This window comes from Dromaius novaehollandiae, chromosome 10 (assembly GCF_036370855.1).
Source record: "Dromaius novaehollandiae isolate bDroNov1 chromosome 10, bDroNov1.hap1, whole genome shotgun sequence".
Lineage (NCBI taxonomy): Eukaryota > Metazoa > Chordata > Aves > Casuariiformes > Dromaiidae > Dromaius > Dromaius novaehollandiae.
This window is the reverse complement of record NC_088107.1, coordinates 7,315,325-7,334,316: the sequence shown is the minus strand read 5'-3', so window position 1 is coordinate 7,334,316 and position 18,992 is coordinate 7,315,325. Positions and strand designations below refer to the sequence as shown.

The 18,992-nt window shown below is 43.9% G+C and overlaps 1 protein-coding gene across 6 annotated transcripts in view; it reads left to right on the top strand.

Moving 5' to 3' along the window:
• The window catches only part of CHD2 (chromodomain helicase DNA binding protein 2), a 62,031-nt gene that overhangs the window by 9,992 nt on the left and 33,047 nt on the right, over window positions 1-18,992 (top strand). For 3 of the 6 annotated variants that reach the window (XM_064517198.1, XM_026104372.2, XM_064517202.1), the window contains exons 3-8: window positions 5,490-5,709; window positions 8,958-9,044; window positions 15,586-15,647; window positions 17,027-17,149; window positions 17,465-17,614; window positions 18,542-18,675. In XM_064517198.1, coding sequence (XP_064373268.1) covers window positions 5,490-5,709; window positions 8,958-9,044; window positions 15,586-15,647; window positions 17,027-17,149; window positions 17,465-17,614; window positions 18,542-18,675 — 776 coding nt within the window. Of the gene's footprint in view, window positions 1-5,489; window positions 5,710-8,957; window positions 9,045-10,141; window positions 10,264-15,585; window positions 15,648-17,026; window positions 17,150-17,464; window positions 17,615-18,541; window positions 18,676-18,992 lie in introns of those variants that run through there. The other 3 variants (XM_064517200.1, XM_064517199.1, XM_064517201.1) reach the window with 3 other exon arrangements.

Below are 18,992 nucleotides of genomic sequence, written 5' to 3'. Positions count from 1 at the left end.
TGATCTGTGGTCAGAATTGGTCTACTGTTCCTCTCAGTTGCTTGTTTAGCTTAGATGTGAGGTTTTCATGGTTTGGAAGTTTTTCATTTCTACTCTTATGTCTCAACTGCACACGTCAGCGTTAACTGATGATATTTGTTTATTTTCAGTAAATATAGATGTTGCATATGTGTTTATATGTAACAATAGGAAACACCACATTTATAGATCCACCAGACTGACTTCAAATGAAATGTTAAAGCTGCATGGGATCCAGCTGGGTCACTGGGTTAGCATCCTCTGGTTCCTCAGTGCCCCTTTACTTGTAGAGCAGTTCATGTGTAGGTCACTTTGGGAACATAAATCTGACTGAATAGTTTTAAATTGGTGGTCTGCATTGGCTGAGCGGATCCTTGCTTTGAAGTAAATCCAGGGCCGCTTCCATGAATAGTGCCACTGGCGGACGGGTGAGGCTGGTAGCCCTTGCTGGAGAGCTGTGGGGGATGAGAAACCTCTTTTATTCGTAGAGCTGGATCTGGCGGATACGTCTGGTCTGAAACATTTATGTCTGGATAAAATGAACTGTCCTGTTCAATTCAGGCAGTGTCAACTCAGCTGCCCACTGCTGCGCTCTTCATCAGTAATGAAATCATAATTATGAATGAGTAGTAAATCTGGTGGATTTACCTGCAATTTTAGAATGTTATTGCAGCTAGCAGGTGACCCCGTGCTTCTGCCAAAGGTTGTCATACAGCAGGAAAGGCTCCTCAGTCTGCAGCAGGTTTTTTGGCCCTGCCAGTGACAGCAGATTTCCCTGGTGCTGAGGACCCGAGGTGGCCAGGCTGGGCTCCTGGCTTGCTGCTTCCCCTTCCCCTCTGCAACTCCTCTGTTCTGCCAAACTTCCACTGCTGTGGTCTGAGCCTGGCCCTACTTCTACTCACTAAGCCAGCAAAAAACTCCCCTGCAGTTTTTCTGGGCTCTTCTGCTGATGTATTAGTAAGTTAAAGTGGCTTGTGGAGGAGTCCAGTGAGTGCTGAAGCTGGCAGAAGGTGTGTACTGTGAACATGGGTTGTGGAGGCAGGATGGATGGGAGCAGGCGCGGGTGCCTGCCAGGTACCTGCGTTTTGCCTTTTGGTGGCAGCAAGCTGAGATGCGGATGGGCAGCTGGGCATCAGTTTTCTGCAGGACATGGGAAGCTTTGTCTGCCGTGCATAAAGGTTAAGTGTATATTTGCCCAAGGGGAACAGTAAACTTGGATTCAGATACTGTCCAGCTCTAGGAGTCTACACCAAAGACCATTTTGAGTCTGCCCCGGGGGTTATTCCATCAATGGGGAATTCGAGCTAAGGCTGCAAAGCCCAGCAGAGCATTGCTGTTTGGATTCAAAATGGTGATGTGGTATATTAGTAGCGGTTTTTAAAGCTAGATTGGGCTTGGCTTGTGGGAAGATCTTGGGCCACTAATACTCCCTTACTCTACTGGCTGAAATCAAGATCTGTCCATCAAAAGCCAAATTTGTAAAGTTTCAAGCAGATTGCTCTCAGTAAGAGCCATTCCTTTGTCAGCTTTTAATTCCAGAAACACATTTCTGGTCATTTTCTGAGGGACTCCAGCTTCTCTGGCATCTCCTGAAAACATAATGACTGTTTGTGCTTGCTTGTTAAGAGCTTATAAAACGTTTTGTTAATGTTAGCCTGGAAGATCCCTTATAAAATGAAATCAGACTACTCAGATGTGAAATATTAAATGCTAATGCAGGAGGCTTCAGGCATGCTGTAATTGCCTTGTAAACTTAGGTGCCTGATGGTGAAGGGTCTTATCGCTGCCATTCAGCTAGTTATTTCTTGGAAGGAATGTTTCCTTCTTGGTAATTTCTTTTTTTTTTTTTTTTTTTTTTCCTCCCCTCAAGTCAGGAGCTGCTTCTTAATTAAAATAGAATTATAGCCTGAAGTACTTCTTAGAAACAATGGGAACATGTTTTGCTGAGTCTTAGTGGATCTGAATTTTTATAGGAGTTTCTCACTTTAATAAGGGAGTTACCAAAGGTCTAACCGTAGTCTTGTTGGTGTTCATAAGTGTTTTCCTCTACTGAGTCTGGAGGGTGTTGGGTTGATTGAACAGTGATTTTGAGACATGCTAGCTTAAAGCTTAGTTGAAAGTAGGTCTTTTTTAGATACTAGTGTCGTTAAAGCAGGGCATATTCCAGAAATAGATTTAGAAAGGAATTAAATCTCAGGTTATGTACAACGATAAGGATTGATTTGGCGTATAGCATTGCTAATCATTTCTACCTTACTGGCAGGTAGAAGAACTTCCTGTTTGTCTCAGTGATGTTTAGGAAGGACCTTTTGTGGAATTATGCTTTTTAATTCTTTTTCTCGTTCTGCGTTTCAGTGTAGAATTAAAGGCAAGCACATAGGCTTTTGTCTTGATAACAGGATTTCTAAGGTTTTAACAAAAGGAATTATTTGTAACAGTCTTCAAAAGGACGTACCGTTTCCCATCTACCGTTTCCTTCCCTAACAGGGCAAGTGCATGTATATGTATGTGTACATGCAGATGTGTGTGTGATCTGTCACTAGAGAAATCATCAGATGATGTAATTCACGTCTAGGAAAAAGAGTAATGGCAGTACCCAGATAGGCTGTGAATAATATGTATAAATAATGGATATTCATGTGTAGAAATTGTGCAATAAAGCTTAGGGCTGTGAGAAACAAAGAGCTCCAGAGTGGGAGGAGACCAATAATTACTGTCCAGCCTTTAAACAAATACTGCCAATACCGTCTGGCTTCAGTCTAGCCTGTGTTGTTATAATTTCTTCCAGCTATTGCTAATAAATCTGCTTGAAGAAAAAGTATTTTCTTCTTTTGCGTGTCCTTGGTGGAGAACTTCAGCTTTTGGATTATGAGACACCAACCCAATTCCACCAAAGCCTGATGTTGCCACTTTGTATCGTGACAGTAGAAGGTTGGATGTCTCCAGTTCTCATACTTTTGTGAAGGTCAGGTCCTCATCCTGATACACGATGGGAAGGCAGGCTGCTTATGGGAGCCTCCATAGGATGATGTGGAAACTGTTCTGCTTCCCATGGAAATGGAGTCCCCAAGAGCTATGGAAGTATAGTTTCCGGGAATGTTGTGGCAATATTTCCTAATAAAAATCCTTCAGTTTTCTTGAAAAACCCATAGAAGTTCTAAAATTTCCCAACAAAGAAGTTTCAGCACTTATTTTAAGTAGACTCAGTTGCAAAATGATGTGGTTGAGTGGCACTTTGAGAGCAAACGTCAGCAGATTCGTGGATGTATTGAGAGAGGAAACATCAAGAGAGACCTCTTTATGGGAGAGGTGGATGACTAGGAAGAAACGCAGCTGATGCTGGCAGAAGGCATAGCAAAACTGGTAGTAGAGAGCAGAGAGTAAGTCTGCAAAGGGCCTTGGTGGACAAGCATAAGGAGTGGGAGCTTGAGTGATAGAAATTGGAGAGAACGCGAAAGCCTGCAAGAGAGTGCAACGGGGCTGGAGTGACAGGCTGCAGCGCTGTGCACTGGACTGTGCCTTCAGTTTGTATGGTTAAGAGTGGGACAAACGTGAGATACCAGAAGGCCTGGAACAATGGTAGTTTAACTTGATTTTCCAGTTCTCCTAGGAGAGAGCAATATGATACCTCTATGTCTTTTGAAAGCAAACAGGGGCAATGAAAACAGCAAGCATCAGGGATAATTCATCCTCACCTCTTTACTGAAAAGGCATCACTTCTGTTGCTTCAGGTTTTGAAATTTTAACTCACAGCTGTTTTTCCCCTTCCCTGCAAATACGAAGTTCTTCCATTTTAGGACTTGCAGACAAACACAGCAACAGCCTCCACAGCAATGAAGCCATAAGATGGTGGAAGAGAGATTGCTGTGAAATGGCGGCTGGGAGCTTGGCTGCATGCCCTGCACTGAGGGATTTCTGGATCAGGCTCCCGCGCTCGGCTGCTGCCCTCTGCCCGCTCCGAGGAAAAGCGCAGCCACGAGCTCCCGCGGCTCTGCGGGAAGGCAGGGACCAGCTCGACTGAGGCACTCCCTCCTGGGGTATTTACTTCTGTAGGAAAGCCCTTTTAGATTTTAAAGGGATTTAAGAATGTTTATCTGGGAGTAGAATATTTCTTCCCATGGTGTACGTTAGTCCTGTTTGCACGTGGGTATATTTACAAGTACTGCTTGACTGTATCAGAGATGCCTACGCTACATACATTGATTTCTGCATTTTTTTGTTATGTAATTCATACTTTCACTTTTTTGTTTGTATTTTTTTCTTGAAGTGTGAAATCTGAGTGGAGCCTTTGCATTTTGTTACTATTGCAGTTGTATAAACGGCATAATATTAAAAATCTGTTTTCCTTCTATGAAGTTTTTCTGACTCTTCTTTTCATGATGTATTTGGGAGATAATATGAAAGCATCTAGCTGCAGAACAAGATCTCGCTTGAAAAGAAATGCTCCTTGTTCAAGACGTTTACAGTCTCATTATTGCTGCGCTCCTTTTTAATTTGTGACGCAGTGGGATTTGTAATGCTGCCTTCTGTTTTCCTTACTAGCATGTAGGGTGTATGTTGTAATGAGTTTTCCATTTTAACTGAATTTTAAATGGAAAAAGAATATATTCTGTTGGAGAGACTGGTGAGAGGTAACTGGCCACCTAAGAGAATAGTTCACTTCTAAGACAGTTTGGCCTCCCTTTGTTTTGTTTTGCTGAGAAGCTTGCATTTTGAGTATGTAAATATTCTGTGTATTAACCTATTTTAATGTAAATACGATGAACAGCAAAAATAAGAATATACCTATTTGACATTCAGCTCTCCTGTTGTTGCACACTGTAAGCAATGCAGTCTTCACAGCATTGGTGTAATCCTTTAAACAGAAACTCCCTCAGCCATGTACCTGTATAAGCTCCTTTCTGCTGCTGAATTCACTCTTTCTACAAGAAACGTGGTATTTACCAATATGTACCATCATGCATATGATATTTGGTGCTGGTCTCTTTCCAAAATATGATGATGGATTTTTTTGAACCACTCCTGTAGTACTCTCTAGGTAGTGAACAATCTCACCAGAGCAGTCCTCACCTTTACTGTGAAGGGGAGAGTCCCTGGGCACTCCAGCCCCAACCTACATTGCCCTTTCTTGAGCTGAGCAAGACAGCTCCTCCCAGGCAGACCTGTGCTGGCAGTGCTGTTAATGCTGCTCTTTATGGCCCTCCTTTTGTTCTGGTTGATGAGCAGGAGACACAGATGTGGAGCCTGTGCTCTCTCCCATGCATTAAACGCTTGTCCTGTCCTGGGAAGGAATTGCATCTGCTTCGATACGACAGTGCAGGGTATCTGCATTGGGCCGTGTGGTTGACACTTCCACGTAGGTTATTCCAAGCCTTCTGTTGTAGCTTGGGTGCAACGCAGGTTTGCTCGCTGCATATGTCAAAGCTGTGGCAGTACAGTTAAAATGTAATCTCTTCTCTCTCTACCATCAGTCACTCGGCATCCGAAGAAGCCTCTGGCTCTGACTCTGCGAGCCAGTCTGAAAGCGAGCAGGGCAGCGAGCAGGGCAGCGAGTCAAACAGCAGCTCGGAGTCCTCCGAAAGTCAGTCTGAATCCGAAAGTGAATCAACGGGTTCCAAATCCCAGCAGACCCCTCCTGAAACCAAAGAAAAACCGGCCTCTAAGAAGGAAAGGATAGCAGATGTTAAAAAGGTATTGCCCCTGCCGCTCTGCATAGACATGTGCTACTTACCTCTCTGCCCACAAGCAAAGGCAGATTAACAGAAGAAAAAAAAAAAAAAGCAGGTTAACAAAACCATTTTCGACTTTGTTACTATTTTGCTAGCCTTGTGAATGCACATGGACCAAGAGCCCCCTGCTCTGGCTTCCCCAGGTCACTCCCTGGTCCTTTGGTCCGTGTGTGCAGTGCTTTGTTGGTGTGGTTTTGTGAGCAGGCGCTCGTGTGTGTTTGCTGACCTGACAATCCTTTGGGTGCTAGATAGGTAGTGATGGGGCTGACTGGTGCGAATGAGAGGCAGGTGCCTCTCTGTCACCAGTAAATGGCCTTGTCATTTCACCTGTTCCCTCTTCCTCCATCTTTCCATTTGTGTCTCCTGTCTGTCCTCTCCTTTAAGAGTAGTAGAACTTCCTCATGGAATATAACCAAGAAAATACATGTCTAGGAATCAAGTCAGTTTGGTTTGTTTCCATCACTGCCAGTTGCTTCCAGGAAAAAGAAAAGTGATTTAACTTTTATTAATAATATCTAAAACAATGATTCTTAGTTGTGTTTTTTTCTTTCCTAGTCACCCTTAGCAGCCCCTCTCTCACATAGCTTGGTTCACCCTCCACATACTGTTATGGGAGGAGAAAGGATTGTAGCTGTCGAATGTGTGTGGTGTCCTCTTTGGTGTTGCACCTTCCAGAGCAGAAGTTGAGCCTTGGTTACCTGCTTTGCTTGAGCGATGGAGGCACCTGAGTAACACAGTGCAGTGCAGAGTGAGAAAGAAGAGCCCAAATGTCCATTTGGAAAGAGGAACTTGGTGAACTGAATTTAGGTGGAGGGGGGAAAATCAGATTAGGTCAGTTATGTTTTGTTCGTGATGTGTAACAATCCTGGTCTTCTCAGCTGTGGTTTGCAGCTTGTTCATGAATGAGTTTTTTGAGAAAGTTGCTATGTATGTTAAGACTGAGAAGAGCAGTGCTTTAAGCCTAGTTTCCCTGGAGATCTGCAAGGTCAAAACAAAGGATTTTGTTACTAGCAGCTATAGTTCTGCCCCGTAGAAATCTTTAGGCTGCCTGCTCAGGTCATGCTAAATCTCCCATGTTCAGGCCAGCGAGGAAGGATGCATTTGTCAGGGAGCTGTGGTAATGCAACATTCAAATTTGTTTTATTGTTAATAAGTGGGAACTGAAGGTAGTTGTCTCTTCCTCTGTGGGCTTCTAAGAGCACGTCCCTGAGAACAAAGATTAAAATTATCCCATGAGGGAATGCATCCACATACAGGATGATAATTAGTGTGAATGAAACATTTAAAGGTCAGCACACCCTCTAATCAGAAAGCCTCTGTCTTCCTTAATTTCTCTGTTATTGGGTGTTGCCCTTAATGAGGTCTAACCACTTAGGCATGTTGATACCTGTTCCCCTTGAATAACCAATGTAATTAATTGTTATATTGTTGTTTAGATTATATTTCTGTCTAGATACACCCATAAAGATGAGGTTAATTTGTGTTAGGTGCTGTTCAGATTCATCAGGGGAGTCCCTCATCCAAAACCCATACCATTTAAAAGACTTAAAAAACCAAGTCCTTAAATGGTTTGGGGAGCATTTAGGTTTATTTTCTTTGTTGGGGTGGAAAGTGAACAAGCTCTGAATTTATTTCTCTGTACTCGCATGCCCAACAGATACACACTTCAGGAGTCTGTCCATTGTAATGTTATCTCCTTACACCTTTAAAGGTAGCAGAAAAAACTGCAGCCTTGCATTCATCATGCTTTTAACCTCAAGTCACTGCTATATCTGGCAGTGGATTTTGGTTTCCTTCTCCTGCCAGTGGTCTGCAGAGACACTTGGGGACTAGAGGGAGGGGGAAGCAGAAGGAGAATGGATAGGTTTAGAAATCTCTAGAGGATAAACTCTCCTGAGGGACGAAGCAGAGGGTTTGTCAGTGTGGATGTGCAAGAGGCTTGTCAGTGGTTCATATTTGCCCTGTAGAGCTGCTGATGTCCTGTGCCACCAACGCAGCTCTGCATCCATATCCCTCAGTTCTCATCGGTTCTTGTCTCCTCCTCCTCCTCCTGTCCATCCAGAGAGAACAGATGCATGTTTTTGTATCCGTTGTAAACTATTACAGGCCTGGTTACAGCAAACATGGTTCTCAGAGCACAACCATTCCCAGTAACCGGCTCTGCACATCCATGTGTACCGCGCTGCCAAACCGCATTCGCATCAGTGCATTCAGGAGAAGAACCGGCAGCCACGCCGCCTTGCTGTGCCGGAGTACAGGGTGCCTGGGGTGGCAGGAGGCATCAATGGGGCAGTGATGTGCAAGGTGCCCTGTGTCCACAGGATATTGCAAAAAGGGACTGGTCCAGACTTTACCTATGTGTTGTTGGTGGTCCAGCTATGCAGCCGAAGCCAGTTTGAGGAGCTTCTTCCGGGAAACTAGCGTAGCAGTCTCTGCCTGTAACCAGGACAAAATACTGCTAAGTGCCATGGTATAGCACCTGTAGAGTGACTTCTACCCCTGGCACAGGGGAGCCAAATTAAAGCTGTGGAGTGGGTTGCAGGAGAGGCTATATTGCAAGTGCTGTGCTGCAGCGTGAGAGTAACGGAGTTCCCTTGCCTTCCCCCAGGCAATCAGAAATCCGGCTGCCCCCCTTATCACAGGCCGGAGGGGATTCCTGGCTCCTGCCTCTGCCCCCTGGGTCCATTTACCATCCAGGCTGGGGTACAGACTTTTGAAGTTGCTGCTAGTGACTATATGTCACTGTGCTCTTTGGGTAGCTGCTGGGGTTTTCCCTAAGGAGGGAGATCAGGGTGAAAGCTGTTGGTGACAGTGGATCGTCCTTTTGTGTTGGTGGGTCCGTTCTTTCTGTGTGCAGGGTGTTGCCTCCTTAACTTCTGCACTTACCTGTTGCCTGCAGAGACTGGGTGTTTCAGTACCCTGTCCTTCAGCCTAAATGAGCTGGGAAGTATTTCGTAGTTTGGGAGAAAGATGAGGCAGTATAAAGATAATGCTGAGATGAAACATGCTGCTTTAAAGCATTACCAAATAGTCCAAAATAATCATAATCCTTTTCAGTCAGGTTTCTTAAGTGCCCACCTGCTGGTCACTGCTACTAAAAGTCTGTAATGGTTCTACATTGATTTTTCAGAAACGCACCATCAAACCTCTCTAAAATGACAGAAATAATTGGGGTGAAGCAGGCCTTCTGATGGTCTGTTTATTTTGCAGATGTGGGAAGAATATCCTGATGTTTATGGGGTTAGGAGGTCAAACCGAAGCAGACAAGAACCATCGCGATTTAATATAAAAGATGAGGTAAGAAAAAAAAAAGATGAGGGATTACTGAACATATAAAAACAAACAAAAGCACCCAAAAGAACAAAGGCAGTTGTCATCTGTATCGCCTTGTAAACACTGAGTTCTAGCCTGGTTCACGGATGTTGGAGCTTACAATTAAGGTCCCAGTCTCCCAGTTGGATCCACTTGGCCTGAGACCTCTGGAGTCAGTGGGACCCTGCGTGGGCTATAAGATCTGCATGCACTGATCTGATTGCTGGAATGGGGCTTAATGCAAGTCATGCTCTGCTGTAGAAACACCTACTGGAGAGAACGAGTCTGTGTAAAAAATAAATAAATAAACCAACATGAATCCAACCAGGAATTAAGGAAACTTCCCAGAAACACCTCACAACAATAAAACGGTCATTGCTGTCCATCCCAGAATGGATCACAGTGATAAATGCATTTGTGTGTGCGTTCAGCTTTATGCACCGTCACTTTTCTTTGGTTGAATATTGGGAGTATTTTGTGATACAATTGAACGTGACAGTTGTTACAGCCTGGCAGATAAACCTTTAAATTATTCCATTTATCAGAACTTTTTTCTGAAAGTTTAGGGATTAGCTGCCTTCATTTACATCTTACAGACTTTGTGCATAGAACTTTTCATCTGCAGACCTTCAGGAAGGTTAAGTAGTTATAGAGGAGGGGAAGTAAACTAGAGAGGGGCTTAGCTTTTGCAGCTTGGGATTTAAAGGTAGGCGCAAAAATGTGCAGCTGGGAATCTGAAAATAAGTAGCCAGATTTTCAGAGGAGCTGGAGCCCAGTGGTGCTCCCTGAAGATCCGGCTATTTGTTCTTTGGTGCTGAAACACACATTTGGATGTCTCACAGTTGCACACACAGGTTTGTAGATCTGGACCTGACTCGGTGAGAGTCACGCGGCAAATCCAGGAGCAGAATCCCGGTTTCCGGCTCCTTGCTCCAGTGCTTTATCATTTAGACTTGTGTCACCCGCAGTGCCACCACCCAGGTCCCCCGTCCCAGACTCCTGTGCTGGATGTCCCGCATAGCAGCAGGCTAGGAAGGGGCTTGTAGCACATCATTGACTTAGCTTTTGTTTTCCTTTTCAAGTTCGGCAAAGCCCAGACTCGCTGGCCGCCTCTCTGTGCGATGCCCCAGCATGCACTGTGCTGGCGATGTCACACCCATCACAGACCTCCGCTGCAGACCCGAGTGCCCTGTAGCGGGCTCAGGTAAGTCCCGTCTTTTTTTGTTTTACAATATTACGTGGTTTTGCAAATGTTGTTTTCTTTTTCGATATCTTCATTTCCTACTACTTAAGGTATGATAAAGTAAAAAAAAAAAAAAAAATCCGAGATGTAAAAACTTTGCTATACCACAAAATATTGTAAAAAACAAAAAAAAATCCTTTGAACAAACCCAGTTCCACCATCATGCGAAGCAAAGCCAAAAATAAGGTCTCTGACAAAATTGGTCCCCTTTTCCTCTTTGCCCCCAACACAGCACTGACTGATCCCTGTAGGGCAACTCCCATCTGCAGCAGAGTCCGGTGGAGGGTGTGACGTGTCAGGAGCACAGTGCTGGGGCCTCGCAAAGAGCAGGAGATGGAAAGTCTTGATTTTAGAAGACCTAAATGCTCAGGGGAGGAAATAGCATAGCTCAGTCCTGCATGGTGCTGAGCACTCCTTGAACCTGCTGAAGTTGGCAGGAATTCACGGTGCTGGGCACCTCCTAAGAGTGCTTTTTACCTTTCAGCGTTATTAAGCCTATCATCAGTGGCGTGCTCTTGTCACTTGCCCTTTGGGACTTCCAGCACAGTGTCTAGGAGCTTTTAACTGCCTTCTTCCCTAATAATTCCCTTCCCTGCGGTATTGGTGAAAAGCATTGCTCAGGTGGCGTTGCAGCCTCAGAGCGAGAGTTACCCAGGTTTCGGCGTTTCCGACCTCCCCACGTGCTGCCCACTGACTTGCTCTGATCAGGAGAGAACGTTCATGTGCGTGTAGGTGGTGGTGGTTCATTTTTGGGGACTCTGTTGAGACCACCAGTTTGCGCAGGGTTATTTTTGTGTTTGAAATGATTGCCTTCTGGGAACTGCACTGAGGCCGTCAAATGCGTTGTGTAAGTCTCTGAACAGTAATCAGAGATGATGAAAATTTCTAATCAGTGCTGAGGTGTGGGCTTGGAGATGGGGAAGTGAAAGTGCAGTTTTGCATACGGGTAGAGAGTTTTTCAGAAGACCAGAGCTGTCTCCAGGAACTGGAGCACGTGAATTTTCAGTAAAAACAGTACTTGCCCTTGCCTTCCTTTTGCAGTTAATTAATCAGCTTCAGGTTTTAGTAAGGGGAAGTGAGATATTCAGAGCAGGTGCCTTTCAGAATATTCTGAGGCAGTCAAGAAATAAATGTGCACAAAGCAGATGTAATCTTTTTGCCATAAAAAGGATGGTTTGTGGTTAGAATAAGTAAGAAATTGCAAATTGCATCTCTTCTATGAAAGAAAGGCCACGTGTCAAATGCCAGAGGTGCTCGCAGAACACATTTGCTTTTATTAAGAGCAAAAAAAAACAGTTCTGCACATTTGCATTTTTATTAATGCTCTTTCTCACATCTTTGCTGAAAGTTCAAACGCTTCCAGTATTACCAGGGGAGAGAAGACATAAGAAGACTAACCTGGTGAGCTAAGATTCTGCAGCATTTCTGGAACAGTTCAGAACAGCACCCTCACGAAAACCAGACAGCTCTCAGAGTTAAAGAAACAGGAAAACAATTCAGGGACGTTCATTATTTCTCAGTGCTAACACTAGACTTTGGCCTCTGTTAAGCCTGAAACGAACGAATCCTTATTTTGACCTTAGTCTGAAATATGGTCTTGGCTCTGTTTTAGCAAGTTTTTCTGTCTCCTAGCATGCAGTGTTAGTGCAAGAGGCCTGTCTGGACCATGCCATGCTGCCTGAGTCTCCATTTCTCCTGCCTTGGGCTAGCAGGGAGAACACCTTTGGACAAGCTGTAGGACCAGAGTTTTAACGCTGCTGCTCTGTGTTTCTTAGCCAGGTGCTATATAAACAGCATTCTTATGTTTTGTATAGCATTGGTCCATGGCAAAATACAGCATAACTAATCTAGTAAAAGTGTATCCTCTTTAAATGCTAGGAGAGAAAAAGCATCAAGTTAGATGGCAGAAGGAATCAGGCAGGGAGAAGAAGACTAATCCCTGGGAAATTAATCATGACAGGCCAGTTCCTAGGCTAGCCGGAAGAGTGGCATAGGGATAAGTTGGGCATGTTTGTGGTGCCCCTCTTAAGGGGTACAGCATAGGAGGTTTAGTATGGGAAGTGGGAACTGGGGAAGGAAAGTCATCTTCCTCTTGGCTGTTCAGGCAGCAGAAGCACCCCCAGAGGTGCTCTCTGAGCCCTGCTCTGTGCTGCAGTTTTTCCAGCATTGATGTACAGGCTCCAAGAGTGAAAAATGTTCAGCTGACCTCTGTCACTGAGCTGACAAAACCCCTGGGTGGAGACCAGAGACAGTTTTCATCAGCTTAGTTCATGTCATGCAAGGAGGTGACGTTATTAAAATAGAAGGTGCACGTGCTGTCCCAACCAGTGTGCTTCCTCATGACCGTGGCAGGCTGGAGGGTAGACCAGACCTGTGGTGGGGCCTCGCCTGCTTGCAGCAGCTCTGGACCTGGCATGTTCCAAGCCTCTGGTTATCATCTTTACTTCCTTAACCGAGGAATTCACCACCAGCCAGAGCTTGTGGATTTATGCTGATAAAGGGGTGTTAAAAGCACAAGCTCTGTTTGTGCTGTAGAGTCCAGGGCGGAGGTGCAAATGCCACCCTGAGGCTGATTTGAGCAAGTCAGCAGAGAGTTCTGCAGCTGAGTCCTGAAATGTGGACTTAAGTGGAATTAAGAGGTTGCTAAAATGTGCTTATGCTTTTTTTTTAATTATTATTTATGTGTAAAATGGTAGGAAGCAGCTTTTCAACCTGGGCTGGAGCCCGGCAGCCCGAGGTCAGGATGCCAGAAGGAGCCAGCGAGGAGAAGCGAGCGTGTGGTAGGCGAGGACGAAGGCTGAGTCACCAGGCTCGTGTGCGCAGCGCCGCAGCTGCAGCGATTCCCGGCATCCACGCAGGAGGATGTGGGAGCACAAGGCAGGCAGATGACTCAGGCCGGGGACTGGCTGTGTCAGAGGAGATAGAGCTGGGCTTGACATGCGTCCAGACGACACAATGGTGTCTTTGAAAAACACAACTGAAGGCAGCTGAGCTGGAGTCACAAGTTAATTTTTTCAAGGCAGAAAGAATGAGGAAGGGATGATTAGACATTAAAAGATAAACATCAGCTATGTAGAAAGAGTGACTGAGCAAGAAGAATAAGATGGGTCAGGAAGGTGAACAGTAGAACCCCCAAAAGTGGGATTTTGGCAAAGAGGTGATGTCAGAGCTTCAGGAAGGTTGTATTCGATTTTCTCCGAATCTGATCTTCTCTGACGCAGAGCAGAAGAAATAATCCCTCTCTCATTACTCATGGTTTGCCAAAAGACAGCAAGAAGTAAATGTGTATTGAGGAACAGCTCTTGAAAAACATTCCAAAATTTGGGTGGCAAAGCAGCATGCTACAGAAAGTGGCTAAGAGATTAAAAGATGAAAAGAAAATTGAGGACTGCTAAATGTTGCAATTCAAAACTGAAATCTGTGGGAGGCTTCTCTTATGATGTAAAGGTGGGACTCTCAAAATTGTTAGCCAGTCATTTGCTTCCTGGAAACTTGGTCTAAGAGTGCAGAAAAATAGATGCATGAACAGACATTCACAATAAGGTACAGTGCAACAGGTGCAATTGTGCCACATGTAAATCTGACACTAAAACACAGTGAGATTCAGCAAAGATCTAACATGGCATCCATTACTTCAACTTATTTTAATGGAAACACTGACAGGGGCAAGAAGGGAATTTCCATTGGTGAAAGGGAAGTTGGGAAATGGAAATAAAGGATATAGGAGAAAGCAGAAGTGTAGGGGCTGTCTCTCCTGTGCATGGGCTTTTCTCGTTGTTAACGAGAGTAAGTTGCAGCTTACACCATTACACTAAATTGTTGTATTAACGACTCTAGGTTGTAAGTTCTGTTAGGTGTTTTGAGAAAGATGGGTGGATGTGCCAGAGGCGGAAACTGAAGTACCAGCATATGAATGATGGACACAGTCTCAGAGCTAAAAGCTAGGGTCACTTTTGGCTTTCTGAATAATGCAGCAAGAAGCCGTATTAAACAGAAGATTTCAAATGAGGAAGATGCCTAGAGCAAGCAGTCCTTGAAGCTACTCCTATCATTCTAATACTATTTTAGAAATCTCATGTTGGCTTCTTCAGCTTTCTCCCTGCTGGTTTGTGTTTTCTATGGCAAGTATATCAGGAGAAGTCATCTGTTCACATAGAAGTGTTGTATCTGTGATTACCTGTTTTCATGACTGACTAGTTTTTTTAATTAAAAAAAGGGGTTGTCTCCAAGATGTTTTAGTTATCTCAGCCTCTAGGAATTAATGACACCTACATTTAAAATACTACAGCAAGTAGTTTGAATATCTCTAGATATATTTAGCCAGAGGGACTTGATTTATGGAGGCTGGAGGATTAACAGGCGTGAAAACAGCAGAACACAGTTCTAAGTGAATTCATCAGTTATTTTTGCTGGGAGAGGAGAAAACAGGAAAGCAAGGACACTCTTGTGAAAGAGTAATGTCTTTTTATTAAAAAAAAAGGTCTTCCTTATGAGAAGTTTCTCTAACGAAAACAGAGATTATAATGCGTTTGTGTGACTGCAGAAGCTAGGCCTTCTGCAGTCACAGGAACCAAGCCTAAAAAAACCCTCAAATATTGCAGGAATCATATTGAAATGGCAGGTGTGGGTATTCATGAAAATGCATTCTGCCCCTGCACTTTCAGTTAAAAGCCTTGTAACATAGCTGAGCCTTAGCCTTACAGTGGTTCCAGAAAGTGTGAAAGTACTGAATATCCAAAAAGCACAAAGTCACACTGCCTTATTCTCAAGGGTAATGTAGAAATAATACTCGCGTTACATCGCAGGGCGAGTTAGGGGTGGCTGAGCCCCAGGACCCAAGTGTGCAAGGTTTGGTGGGTCAAATTCACCCTGCGGTTTTGTAATCCCTGGGGTGTTGCATGCACTGGAGAGAGGGCAAAATGCCTGCCTGGCCAGTGCCACCACTGCGGCGGCATCTGCCTGCTACCAGAGGTTGGTACTGAGATACGTGGGTCGTAGCCAAGCTCAGTGACTCCAGTACAGACGTTGTACATGAGCTTTTCAGCCTTTCTGTTGAGCTACCTTTTCTCACACTGAGAAAGCAGTCGCGTTCGTCCTGCAGCCGCTTGCTGGCCGCTCTCGTGGCTTGGTTGCACCAAAGCATCGTTCCAGCGTTGCAGGGAAAGAGCTGCCAGGCTGTTCCCGAGCTCAGACCGCGTGCATGCGTTGCAGCCACTTCCTTGAGGAGACAATCCAGAGTGAAGCCTACAACCTGATTTTTTTTTTTTGTCTTTTCAATTAAAGGCAAGTAGCGAATCTGAAAATGAGAGCCCAAAAAGAAGAGGCCAGAAACAAATGAAAAAAACGTAAGTTTCTAGGGAGAGGTTTTTGAGTGGTATCACTTTGTTTTATTTTATTTTGTAGAAAAGTAGTTTCCTGTTATTTGAGGGGCATTGTCAACATGGAAAGCTTGTAAAATAAATTATTTAATGTTTTCAGTAATATTCTGGATGATTAAAACTGAAGTATGAATGTAGATCTACAGATGGATATAACTTCCCAACTTTTCTGTTGCTTATTTCCCACTCTGCTTGTGATAGGGAATCCAGACAAGTCAGATTCAGTTTTTGTTGTCACTCTTCTACTTCCCCATCAGGTTATTTATCCTTCTTCAGAGATGCCTAAAGTAATTAAATCCCCACTTCTGCTCCCCACCCACCTTTTTTGATTAATAGAGATTAGAATGACAAAGTACTATCTTTTTTTATCTTTTATAATTCTCTGATAAAATAAAAGACCTCCATAAAGGATATTTTGAATGTTTATTTGCCATAACCCTGTTCACTTACAGTTGCATTCTACTGCCTTTTCCATCTGCTAAGTACCTTTTAGTTTTTCTAAACACTAAAGTGAACTAAAGAGAACTTCAGGCTGCCTGCTGGAGAAAACTTAAACACAACAACATGCCACATGCTCCAGCTGCCTTTCTCCTGTTTCTTGTCATTTGATTTTTTCATTCAGTTGTGTATACTAGTGCAAAACAGGGAAGGTAAAGGGCAGTGAGGGCTATGGTAGTACCGACCCCTTCTAGGCAAGGGGAATAATCACTGTGGATTCCCCCCATACCCCTTGGAGAGAAGGGCTCCTTCAAAGGGCATTTGGGAGCTGAAACTTTGCTCTGGATTGCCCACGTGGAACCTGCTTCCTTCCATTGATGATAAAGTGTGATTTGGCTTTGAACCTTGAAACTTTAATGGCGTAAAGTTAGATGGCATGAGGCTTCCTGCTCTGTTTTCAGCATCACAAGGCAATCACATAAGTGTGCATGTTATGGCTTGTCCTCCCCGAGTGAAAGCTTAGCACTTTACAGAAATATTGTCTGTTTATGTAGAAACCACCCTTAAGATTTTTCCAACTCATCTCAGAAATGCAAAAGTGGAAATGAAGAATAAATAAATAAGAGCACTCGCCCATCCAGTTGTAAGAAGTACAGCTCTGCCACATATACTGTTTTAAGAACCACACTCACTCAAGAAATAATGCAGCTATGCTAACTAAAACCTAGGTGATGGAGGCATACTCCTAAAAGCAGAGAATCACAAAATCCCTAATGTGTTATCCTCAACAAATAGATTGCAGTGTTGAACTTTATCCCATATTTATGGCCTGCTAGCATTAACTTAACTTGGATATCTACTTAGCCAAGCATTTGTGTTGAAGTATGATTGCCTATTTCTGACCATAGAAATAAATGGAAAAGAGAGGTCTCTGGTGAAGAAGAAGATGAAGATGGAGGGGAGCAAGGCACCAGTGCAGAGAGTGAGCCTGAACCAAAAAAAGTTAAAGCAAGAAGACCCGCCCAAAGGAGGTAAGGAGTGGTTGCTTCAATCTGTCTTTTACCGCATATGTCTTTTCTACCTGTGTTGGGGCAGAAAGGCAGTCTCTGCCTATGAATTTGCCTTTTCTTTGGTCTTACTCTTGATTATGAGTCAGTGGACCTTGTTGCTCTCTCGTTTACCCATTTCTTGCTCCAGTGAGTGATGCAGTGCTTTCCATGGTAGTTAGAGGAGACTAAATCTCTACGAACCTAGTATTTGAGATACATGCTTTCTTGAAGACTTGTTAAAATGTACCTTTATGTAAAATACACTCTATTATAGCTCTTTATTAATACTTATTTTAGAACAGTGGCCAAAACCAGTGTTAAAAAGCCTCACAAACCCCAACGTGGGAAGAAGAGAAAGAAACAAGACTCATCTGAAGATGATGATGATGATGAAGATGATGAGACTCCCAAGAGACAAACTCGACGAAGAGCAGCCAAAAATGTCAGGTATCAAGAAGTTTGGGGTTGCGTGCTGATGAGTGCTGGCAGGCTGGGGAAGAGGGCACTCGCTGAATTCCTTGCCGAACTCACTGATGCCCCATGTGACCCCAAAGAGAGACCCTCCTCTATCCCGTATCCACAGGCTGAGATGTGGTTCTTCTGACAGATTCACGCTACAAACATCTGACTTCCCTATACCTAGTTTTGCCATCTGTAAGGCGAGGAATATTTACCAGTCTCTCTTAGAGAAGTGTGAGGAGATTTGCTGAATGTTTCTGAAGTGCTCTGAAATGAAGTTAAGGATTGTAAACTTTTAGACTGAAATGAATGAGAAAGAGCAGCTGTGCCAGACTGGACCGAACATCTGAGAGTGGCTGATAAGTGATACCTTGGGACAGGGTATTGAGACATGGTAGAAGTAAAGCATTATCCATTTGCTAATATACCTTCCTACCTTTTGGCAGTCACTTGAAAAGGGATTTGCACAGAGCCACTTAAAGGATATTTTTTTGTGGCTACATGTTCATCAAAAGTGAGACATGCAGTTCCTAGGGCAGTGTAGGCACCTATGCAGTCTTTCAGTGCTCTGCAACCTTCACTGTTAAACAGAAAATAATCTTTCACTGGACAAAAGAGACTTTCTCTGTTGATGGTCTTATATTGCTTCTGCTGCAGGGATTGTTCCACCTCCTCGTGAAGCATCTGGTGTTGGCCGTTTTCAGAGGCAGTATATGGAGTAGATGGAATATTAGTCTGATATGGTGTAGCTATCTGTGTGTCTTGGGGACAAAGATTGAATGGCAAACTTAAGAAATTCGTGTGCTGAACATGCACTGCACCCTAGGATAAATGCTCCATCCCATGCCATTCTGTGTATTTCTGGGCTAGGAGAAGTCAAGAGCTTTTTATCAGTTTGGTTTTGATCTTGCTCAGTTACAAAGAAGATGATGATTTTGAGACGGATTCTGATGACCTGATAGAGATGACTGGGGAAGGAGCTGATGAACAGCAGGACAACAGTGAAACTATTGAGAAAGTCTTGGACATCAGGCTTGGAAAGAAAGGAGGTGCGTAGTTCTGGAAAAAGCCTTTATTTCTGATTTCAATCATGCACTCTCTGTTTCTCTTGAGCTGGTGCAATGCTTTTGCAACTTGGAATCCTCTGGTGGGGCCCAGGGTTATTTCAGTGCTCTTCAATCTTTCCGCTTTGCCGCTTGTTTATGTTTTCTACAAGCTTTTGTAAAATCTAGCATTGAAAAGCTTAAACGTCAAGTTTATGTGCTTGGCAGCTTTCCTTTAGCGTGCACGCGTTTTAAAGCTGCGTTCATTGTTCTGTGAGTTCTTGCTTTTCTTCTCTTTGAAAGATGAAATAGATCTTCCAGTA